The sequence below is a fragment of the Cherax quadricarinatus genome, chromosome 14, assembly GCF_038502225.1.
Source record: "Cherax quadricarinatus isolate ZL_2023a chromosome 14, ASM3850222v1, whole genome shotgun sequence".
Taxonomy (NCBI): Eukaryota; Metazoa; Arthropoda; class Malacostraca; order Decapoda; family Parastacidae; genus Cherax; species Cherax quadricarinatus.
The window spans coordinates 19,891,969-19,903,073 of record NC_091305.1 but is presented as its reverse complement, the minus strand read 5'-3'; the positions used below and the strand labels follow the sequence as shown (position 1 = coordinate 19,903,073).

Here is an 11,105-nt window from a genome sequence, read left to right as displayed (position 1 = left end):
TTGTAGGCCAGTGTTGCACTAGGTATATACATATATACATATATATATATATATATATATATATATATATATATATATATATATATATATACATATATACATATATATATATATATATATATATATATATGTCGTGCCGAATATGTAAAACTGGTCAATTAGCAAGAACTCATTTAAAATTAAGTCTTTTCTAAAATTTTCTCTTATACATTTAAAGATATATTTTTTCATTAATGATAATGTAAAAAATTTTAATTTTGCACCAAAAGAATCTGACAAAACTTACCAAACCCTATTATAACAAGAACAATTTATTTTCGCCTAACCTAACAAAATATATTTTAGATTTGTTTACAATAATTTAATACTAAACAAACACAGTGAAATATATTTTTTTCGTTAGGTTCAGAATGATTTTGGCGAAATTATTGCATACACAAATTTTCACTTGTCCTATATGTCAAGATGAGCGTTGCTATTTAAGCCAAGATCGCAAGTTCTGCCTATTCGGCACGACATATATATACGTATATATATATATATATATATATATATATATATATATATATATATATATATATATATATATATATATGTCGTGCACTCACAAGACATTACCTACGACCTTCCTTAAGTATCTTTCCTTCTCCCATACATACTGAACATACTAAGCATTCTATTATTTTATTTACCTCTACCTGATTTCAGCATTTTGAGTAAGATTGCAGTTGTGTTTTTCACTGTATATATACTTAAATTTTATTTCCTTTCTCTTATTCTTATATATGACATTATTCCATGTATCATCAGAGAAATAATGCCAGTAAATATATAATGAATATTAATTCTCATAACACTGCTCCAAATAATTTCTTTAATGAGGATTAGTGTTTAACCTGTCGGTCTTTGAAACAATATACAGTTTAGTTCTTATTTCCAGCCACGATAGTGACCCAGCAAGTTAGTCTCACTATCACGCGACCTTGACTGACCTGGAGAGTCTCCCGGACGACCAGGTATATAAAGCAACAGCGAGTCGATACACCACCACAACTCTTCATGCCTCCTCTTCCTCAACACTACCTTCACTAGCTCAACTGTCGGGCAATAACACACCACACTTAAATCAAAATCCGCTAACTCAACAACGGTTCACGATGAGGATTATAACACATATAATATTTGCAAGTGAGTATACTCGAATAATGTTATGCAATCAATCATCGAATATGAAAGCAATAGACTCTCAACAATTATGATTATAACACATTTTACTAACGTAGTCTAGTAGAAGAATGGCAGAGATGCTTTGTTAACACTGTCGTGAAGTGAAGCGTCCTGACGGTCGCTACTTCTGCTTAATAAACATTTCTCTCTCTTCGTACAGCTCTTCTTGGAGCATCACTAGGGGTACAGCTGAATTACTTGGCACCAACAAATGGATTTAACGGCAATGGAGGCAATGGCAATGGATACAGAAACGGTAATGGAGGCCACAGTAATGGTAATGGTGGTTACACTAATGGTAACGCAATTGGCACCGGTGGCTACTCAAATGGAAATGGCGCCTTCGCAAATGGAAACGGCAACGGAGGTCAAATAAATGGTAACGGTGGTTACGCAAATGAAAATGGAGGCTTTTCCAACGGATTTAACGGAAATGGAGCAGTTGCTAATGGATATTCAAATGGAAATGGATTCACAAACGGAAATGGTGGTTATTCTAACGGAAATGGCAATGGATATGTCAATGGTGGAATTATTGGAAATGGTAATGGTGTAACCAATGGGAATGGCTATGGAAATGGTGGATACAGCAACGGAGTGGCTAACGAAAACGGACTGGAGGATCCCATCACCGCCCTGGTTAATGCTATAAGAGGGGAACCCGGCGTGGACTATCCCATCCTGGCTTACGTACCCGACACAGGATTTACCTGCGGTGGACAGATCCCTGGATACTACGCTGATACTGCCCTAGAGGCCGGTTGTCAGGTGAGTGTCATTCTGCCCCCGAGGCTGGCTGTCGAGTGAATCTCATACTCTCCCCGAGGTTAGCTGTCAGGTGAGTAAAATAATGCCCCCGAAGCTGGCTGTCAAGTAAATCTCATCCTGTCCCTGAAGTTGGCTGTCAAGTGAGTCTTACACTATACCTGAGACCAGCTGTCAGGTGAGACTTGACGCAGTGGTCAGCTGTCATTTTATTATTATTCTGCCCTTGAGGCTTTTAAGTCAGGTAAATCGAACACTGCCTAAGAGGGCAGCTGTTGAACATATTGATATAGTTAATTCTCCCTAATTTCATGAACAAGTCAATGGCTATATACTGTCCATTCATACCACGGCAATCAGTATTTCTTGAAGCCTATTTTATTTTTTGCAGCAATGATGGTGCTTTCTGTAGCTGTTCAATAGGTTAACTTCTCATGAAGAATATTCAAACACCTAATGCAAAACTTTTATGTTTCCTACACGATGAGCAGCTTGTGATTGTGAACTAATTGTTTTAAATTAATGATTCAACATTTTTGTCGTAGTGAGATCTTGGAATTTTAATTGCTAATTTATTTTTGCAGTCAATCAGATAATAATTCAATATGCAAATTATGATAAAACCAGAAAAAATGAAAATAACACTAACAAGTCTCATACCAAGACAAGTTTGTGATACCCGGCATAAAGGAGCAGTCGAACATTGTCCTAAGTTCAGGAACATGTTTAAATACGTCACTAAAGATCTTCAAGTTACATACCAGTAGCAATACGAGAAGTGGCAGGTCTTTCACATGTACAATACTAATGCACTGCTTCTCTGAAGCTATTGTCCTGGACCGGTGTTTCACTTCCGTCGGTAATAATACGCTGCTTCTTTTATTGTTGTCTTTCACAGGTGTTCCACATCTGTCAGGCAGATGGCAGGAGCGACTCTTTCCTGTGTCCCAACGGTACCATCTTCAACCAGCAGTACTTCGTGTGTGATTGGTGGTACAACTTCGACTGTTCCACCGCCCAGCAGTTCTATGGTCTCAATGCTCAGATCGGAGTCGTCAATGGTAATGGTAATGGATACTCCAACGGCGTCGTTAATGGTATTATTAATGGTAATGGAATTTACGCCAACAGATTAAACGGAAATGGTGCACTTAATGGAAATGGATTCACTACCATTGGAAATAGATACAGCAATGGCGTTAATGGAAATGGTTTAGCCTCTGTTATTGGCAATGGCTACTCAAATGGTAATGGATATTCAAATGGAAATGGCAACGGTAACGGAAATGGCAATGTAGTTAATGGAAATGGTTACACTAATGGAAATGGGTACACCAATGGAAATGCCTTAATTAATGGCAACGGTAATGGTTACACAAATGGCAATGGTTACACTAATGGTAATGGTGTAATTAATGGTAATGGTTATACAAATGGCAATGGAATTAACGGTAATATATACAGAAACGGTAATGGGGTTAATGGCAATGGATACACGAATGGTAATGGTTTAACTAATGGCAATGGAAATGGTTTTATCAATGGCAATGGCTACACAAACGGTAATGGCTTGACAAATGGCAATGGGGTCAACGGAAATGGATTCAACAATGGTAATGGAGTCAGTGGTAATGGTCACGCAAACGGTATTGGAGTCAATGGAAATGGTTACACAAACGGTAATGGAGTCAACGGAAATGGTTTCACAAACGGTAATGGAGTCAACGGAAATGGTTTAACGAATGGCAACGGAGTTAACGGTAATGGGTTAACCATATCAGCACCAGCGTCTCCCTCCGGCCTGTACCTAACACCGGTCTTCTAGACATTGTTAATGGTAATGGGTGTAACGCAATGGTGGTAGCCTTACACTCCAGCCTATTTCAGACACCCAACTTCAGAGTCACTTGATTCTCAACTGTTGTAAACAGTTTATAATACAATGATAGCTGCTGTTGAACTTTTGTCTGTGTCTTTCTTTACTTCGAGAATTCAAGTTAATTTTCCTCAAGAGGACACTACAAGTAGTAAGGTAAACTGCTGAACCGGACATACAGAGGAACACAAGGTGATGGCTGGTCAGGCCACACCAGACTACATCTTTACTAAACTGTTGCTTGCCAAAACTGTTGTAAACTCATAGATTTATATAAATGTAAGTGGAACACGCCAGACATTATATATTTGTACATAGATTTCATAGATTTTAATATATATATATATATATATATATATATATATATATATATATATATATATATATATATATATATATATATATATATATATATATATATATATATATATATATATATATATATTTAATAATCACATTTGTTAAAGTTTCAACTCCATAAACCACAATTAATGTTCAAATTTGTTCTGCTTTCAAACTTTTCTTTGCTTTAAATGCTTTTATATATTTTCTTATAATTATTTTTTTAAAACTAAACAAATAAATATTATTTAACATACATAGTTTTAGTTCCATTTCACATTTTATTTTTCTAGAAAGTGTTGGATGTAATATACCTACATTACCAACGTAATAAACATTACTAAATGTATATCATCACAAAAAAATTGTGATGATATGTAACTAAAAATTAAGTTACTGAAAATACAAGAAAATGTAAATTTATGCAATATTTCAGTAAGATAAAATATATAATATGAGAATATTTACGATTCTTGATCAATTATTTATCACATCAGCTTCTCTTCATCCCTTTAACTGTGTCTGACCTACTAGTACATACAAACTGGTACTGTGCCTGACGTACTAGTACGTACGTACTGGTACTGTGCCTGACGTACTAGTACGTACGTACTGGTACTGTGCCTGACGTACTAGTATGTAGGTTCTGGTACGTAGGTACGTACTAGTACGTAGGTACTGGTACGTAGGTACGTATTAGTACGTAGGTACTGGTACGTAGGTACGTACTAGTGCGTAGGTACTGGTAGCAAAAGTAAACATAGAAACCAGGAGCTGTTGTTCAACCACCAGCTTCCCTGCCAGCAAGTAGGGTGTGCAAGTGGGTCAAAGATCCCTTATTCAGTCCAAATTTATTACAACTTCGTGATACTATCAGTGGAATTCAGCCACAAAGAACACTAGGTATATAACCCAGTAAAGATAGTGTGAATAATTTCTATGTTCTGATGAATATTGTACTCTAAAGCAATTGCAATACTTTAAGTATTGATTATACATAGCCTTAGTAGAACAGAATGGTAAAAATAAATATAATAAAATAAGTGTATAGTATATATACAATATATATAACTCAGTAAAGTCAGTAATGCGCGAGTTTTAGTGTAATGCTGGTCGTCTCCGACCTTACCTGGGTGAACACTAGGTCGTCGCCTCCTATAACCCTCTTTCCCCTACCTGGTATTCCGGGGATCAACGTCCCCGCGGCCCGGTCCACGACCAGGCCTCCCGGTGGATCAGGGCCTGATCAACCAGGCTGTTGCTGCTGGCCCGGTTGACCCGGCACCGACTTTAAGTAACTGTCCGGCTCCCTCTTGAAGGCAGCTAGGGGCCTTTTGGTAATCCTCCTTATGCTTGTTGGGAGACCTTACTTTTCATTGGGGGTATTTTGCATCGCCTGCCCAGTCTTTTACTTTCGTAGGGAGTGATTTCTGTGTGCATATTCGGGACCATTCTTACTAGGAATTTCCAAGTGTAGATTATGATATATCTCTCTCGCCTGCGTTCGAGCGAGTACAAGTCAAGTGCTTCCAAGCGTTCCCAGTAGTTGAGGTGTTTGATGGAACTTATATGTGCAGTAAAGGTTCTCTGTACACTCGAGAACTGTAATTTCATTTGCTTTGAACTGAGATGTTAATGTACAGCAGTATTCCAGCCTTGATAGAACAAGTGATTTAAAAAGGATCATCATTGGCTTGGCATCTCTTGTTTTGAACGTTCTCATTATCCATCCTATCATTTTCTTTGCAGTTGTCATCGTGGCACTGTTGTGATCCTTGAAAGTGAGATCCTCAGACATTACCACTCCTAGGTCTCTCACATTATTTTTCCGCTCTACTGTATGATCACGGTTTGTAGTATACTAAGTTCCAGTTATTATCTCCTCTAGTTTTCCATAACCCCTCCTTTCCCTTCCCCTGTTTCCGTACTCCTCATTCCTTTGACTCCTCTGAAACAACTGAAATGTTATAAGTACTCCTTGTACATAGTCTTAGAAGACCAAAATAGTTTAAAAACATTATTCCGTATTTATTACTATTATTGCAAGTGAAGCAATGTTTGCAATGCTAAGACACCTTGAATTACATCTAATATGATAAGAACCTAGTATGTATAGTATCAAACATTAAAAGCAATTAAAAAATCAGAAAAACAATCATATATTAAGGTCAATAAATTGTAAAATGGTAACATGGCAGGAACTTTAACGCCGCTGTTGCCAATTAGTGATCATTTTCTTCACCAACTTCATCACACAACAAAATCGGAAGTTTTCTATTAGATTTCTCTCATTTGATCCAGAGAAAACAAGCTCTATCGATCTGCAAGAATTTTTTTTTGTTTTTCAAAATCTTCCCAAACACGCAATTTTTTTTCCATCCTACCCCACAGTTAAATGGTTATAAAATATTAATTTATCAGAGTGGCTAAACAGGAAGTTTAAAATTATTAGCAGGTTGGGCTACAAAAGATTGTGTGAATTATTATTTTTTTTAATGCATCGGCCGATTCCCACCAAGGCAGCGTGGCCCGAAAAAGAAAAACTTTCATCATCATTCACTCCATCACTGTCTTGCAGGAGGGGTGCTTTATACTGCATTTATAAAACTGCCACATTCACACCCTTCCTTCAGAGTACAGACGCTGTACTTCCCATCTCCAGGACTCAAGTCCGGAATGTCGGTTTCCCTGAATCCTTTCATAAATGTTACTTTGCTTACACTCCAACAGCACATCAAGTATTAAAAACCATTTGTCTCCATTCGCTCCTATCAAATACGCTCATGCATGCTTGCTTTAAGTCCAAGCCTCGCACACAAAGCCTCGTTTACCCCCTCCCTCCAACCCTTCCTAGGCCGATCCCTACCCCGCCTTCCCTCCAATACAGATTTATGCTCTCTCGAAGTCATTCTGTTTTGTTCCATTCTCTCTACATGTCAGAACCACCTCAACAACCCCTCCTCAGCCCTCTGGATAATAGCTTTGGTAATCCCACACCTTCTCCTAATTTCCGAACTACGAATTCTCTGCGTTATATTCGCACCACACAGACATGACATCTCCATTGCCTCCAGCCTTCTCCTTGTTGCAACATTCATCACCCATGCTTCACACCCATACAAGAGTGTTGGTACAACTATACTCTCATACATTCCCCTTTTTGCTTCCACAGACAAAGTTCTTTGTCTCCACAGACTCCTAAGTGCACCACTCACCCTTTTCCCCTCATCAGTTCTGTGATTCACCTCATCCTTAATAGACCCATCTGCTGACACGTCCACTTCCAAATATCTGAATACATTCACCTACTCTATACTCTCTCTATCCAATCTGATATCAGTACTTTCGTCACCTAATCTTTTTGTTATCCTCTGAAGTATTATTATGCTAGCAAATTACCTGCAGGAGACTTAGAGGGTATTACCTGAATTATTACCTGCAAGTAATTTATGTGAGGTGGGTCCTACGCAGATGACAGCAAGGAAATGAGTGAGCTACTCAAGTCCCAATATGGCTCAGTTTTTAGCAAGCCGCTAACCAGACTGAGAGTCGAAGATCAAAATGAATTTTTTATGAGAGAGCCACAAAATTTGGTTAACACAAGCCTATCCGATGTTATCCTGACGCCAAATGACTTCGAACAGGCGATAAATGACATGCCCATGCACTCTGCCCCAGGGCCAGACTCATGGAACTCCGTGTTCATCAAGAACTGCAAGAAGCCCCTATCACGAGCCTTTTCCATCCTATGGAGAGGGAGCATGGACACGGGGGTCATCCCACAGTTACTAAAAACAACAGACATAGCCCCACTCCACAAAGGGGGCAGTAAAGCGACAGCAAAGAACTACAGACCGATAGCACTAACATCCCATATCATAAAAATCTTTGAAAGGGTCCTAAGAAGCAAGATCACCACCCATCTAGAAACCCATCAGTTACACAACCCAGGGCAACATGGGTTTAGAACAGGTCGCTCCTGTCTGTCTCAACTATTGGATCACTACGACAAGGTCCTAAATGCACTAGAAGATAAAAAGAATGCAGATGTAATATATACAGACTTTGCAAAAGCCTTCGACAAGTGTGACCATGGCGTAATAGCGCACAAAATGCGTGCTAAAGGAATAACAGGAAAAGTCGGTCGATGGATCTATAATTTCCTCACTAACAGAACACAGAGAGTAGTCGTCAACAGAGTAAAGTCCGAGGCAGCTACGGTGAAAAGCTCTGTTCCACAGTACTAGCTCCCATCTTGTTCCTCATCCTCATATACGAGATAGACAAGGATGTCAGCCACAGCACCGTGTCTTCCTTTGCAGATGACACCCGAATCTGCATGACAGTGTCTTCCATTGTAGACACTGCAAGGCTCCAGGCGGACATCAACCGAATCTTTCAGTGGGCTGCAGAAAACAATATGAAGTTCAACGATGAGAAATTTCAATTACTCAGATATGGTAAACACGAGGAAATTAAATCTTCATCAGAGTACAAAACAAATTCTGGCCACAAAATAGAGCGAAACACCAACGTTAAAGACCTGGGAGTGATCATGTCGGAGGATCTCACCTTCAAGGACCATAACATTGTATCAATCGCATCTGCTAGAAAAATGACAGGATGGATAATGAGAACCTTCAAAACTAGGGAGGCCAAGCCCATGATGACACTCTTCAGGTCACTTGTTCTATCTAGGCTGGAATATTGCTGCACACTAACAGCACCTTTCAAGGCAGGTGAAATTGCTGACCTAGAAAATGTACAGAGAACCTTCACAGCGCGCAAAACGAAGATAAAACACCTCAATTACTGAGAGCGCTTGAGGTTCCTAAAACTGTATTCCCTGGAACGCAGGCGGGAGAGACACATGATTATATACGCCTGGAAAATCCTAGAGGGACTAGTACCGAACTTGCACACGAAAATCACTCACTACGAAAGCAAAAGACTTGGCAGACGATGCAACATCCCCCCAATGAAAAGCAGGGGTGTCACTAGCACGTTAAGAGACCATACAATAAGTGTCAGGGGCCCGAGACTGTTCAACTGCCACCCAGCATACATAAGGGGGATTACCAACAGACCCCTGGCAGTCTTCAAGCTGGCACTGGACAAGCACCTAAAGCCGGTTCCTGACCAGCCGGGCTGTGGCTCGTACGTTGGTTTGCGTGCAGCCAGCAGCAACAGCCTGGTTAATCAGGCTCTGATCCACCAAGAAGCCTGGTCACAGACCGGGCCGCGGGGGCGTTGACCCCCGGAACTCTCTCCAGGTAAACTCCAGGTAAGTGGGACTTAGTCTCAGCAGGTTGCCGAACTGTCACTCCCTCGATGCCCACTCCCTACTATTCACAAAAGGTTACACCTGATTTTAAATTAATAATTACAATATTAAAAATTATTACCAGTAACGGTAAATTATAAAATATTGTGAACTGTATATGATTAGGCTTGTTGGGTATTCAAAAGAAATTCGCATTACCACTTAATTACTGTAGATGGATCATACCACCACCTGCCTGTCACATAGACCCTACACTGGAAATTAGAGATCTAAATGAAAGGACTACTGGTGCACTTTCCTGTGAGTGATGGTCATTCCTTATCTTCCACCATCCACACATAATTCAGGTCCCTCAAATTTCCTGTCCCAGTTCTTCAGAAGGGGACATTAACACGGGTTCCTATTATAAATTCTGGCCGAGAAACTCCAAATGACCTTCGAGAATGCCTGATTACATTGCTCAATCCCGTCGAGCGTTCACACATTAAATTCAGTATGGCGTCTCCAACTACAGGCATCATTCTCCCGGTTGTTCTGCCTCCCCCTCATTCGAAATTTCTCGAAGGGTCCAAATAGCACCACATATTAATTCATAACTATATTATGATTTATATGTTCTACATTTAGGAAATTACGTAAAAAAAAACAGATTGTATCTTACATAAAATAATTGTGCAAAAATTTTTTTACTCTTGTTAGTACTAATGGTCATTAGCTGTAAAACTTTGCCTCTTAAGTTGCTGGTTTGAAATAGCAGACATGATTTGGGACGTTTGTAAGTTAGCAACCACACTCTAGGACAAATGTTATTTTCACAGTTACCAAAACACTCAAAAAAAATGTCTTACACTAAAATGTATTCATTGATTTTGTGGTGTTACGCTTACTCAATAGTTCGTTGTTTTCTTCTTCCTATTCAGAAGATAATCTCACCTTATATTTATTGATGCATGGGACTAATTATATCATCTAATTCTTCCTTGTTCAGTCGAGTGTGTTTGTCCCTGTATTGCACTGATAAAGTCATTGCTTGGTGCAACGTTTACATAATAACGATTCCCAGTTGTTGCAAGTGTGTCTAATTTTTCAACTTGTCGGTGTTGTCCCTCACTGATTTTATTAAAGAATCACATGCAGAGATATTAGCTCAATCACCAAAAGCAACAAACGTAGTGTTAAACGACGAAATAGATGTTGGGACTGTCCCTATATTATTTCCTAGAAAGTCACTTGAGAGCACTAAAATATTCAAAATATAATATCAAACAATACCGAAACATTTTAAAAGTACATTTGAAGAGAAATGTATAGATGGATTTGTCAGTTTTTGCGAGACTGTATTAATGTTTTGTATTGGTTAAAAATGTTAATGAAGTTCAGCACCTAAAAGATGTTTACCTGGAGTTTACCTGGAGAGAGTTCGAGGGTCAACGCCTCCGGGGGCCTGGTGATAACACTTTTTTGAGAGTACTCGAATACTGGAAATAGCAAGCGTTTTTCGTACTGGTACATGATAAAGCTATGAAAAATATATTTGTCTATAGCGTAGAAAGAAAATATTTGCTTTTTTTCATGCACCCCCACAAATAAAATAGGTTTGGATTTTTTTTT

At 38.9% G+C, this 11,105-nt stretch overlaps 1 protein-coding gene across 1 annotated transcript; it reads left to right on the top strand.

Annotated features, from left to right (window-relative positions):
• Positions 1 to 1,006: 1,006 nt before the first annotated feature.
• Positions 1,007 to 4,158, top strand: LOC128695891 (probable cyclin-dependent serine/threonine-protein kinase DDB_G0292550). The gene is made up of 3 exons (XM_070085036.1): positions 1,007 to 1,188; positions 1,388 to 1,995; positions 2,891 to 4,158. Exons 1-3 carry the CDS (start codon positions 1,158 to 1,160, stop codon positions 3,815 to 3,817), a joined length of 1,566 nt encoding a protein of 521 aa, XP_069941137.1. The 5' UTR covers positions 1,007 to 1,157; the 3' UTR covers positions 3,818 to 4,158.
• Positions 4,159 to 11,105: the final 6,947 nt, after the last annotated feature.

What these genes read in the sequence shown, in the direction of transcription:
- LOC128695891 (XM_070085036.1), top strand. Translation starts at nt 1,158, where the DNA reads ATGAGGATTATAACACATATAATATTTGCAA. An exon ending in AACACATATAATATTTGCAA is followed by an intron (nt 1,189 to 1,387) that starts GTGAGTATACTC and finishes CTCTTCGTACAG; the next exon opens with CTCTTCTTGGAGCATCACTA. An exon ending in CCCTAGAGGCCGGTTGTCAG is followed by an intron (nt 1,996 to 2,890) that starts GTGAGTGTCATT and finishes TGTCTTTCACAG; the next exon opens with GTGTTCCACATCTGTCAGGC.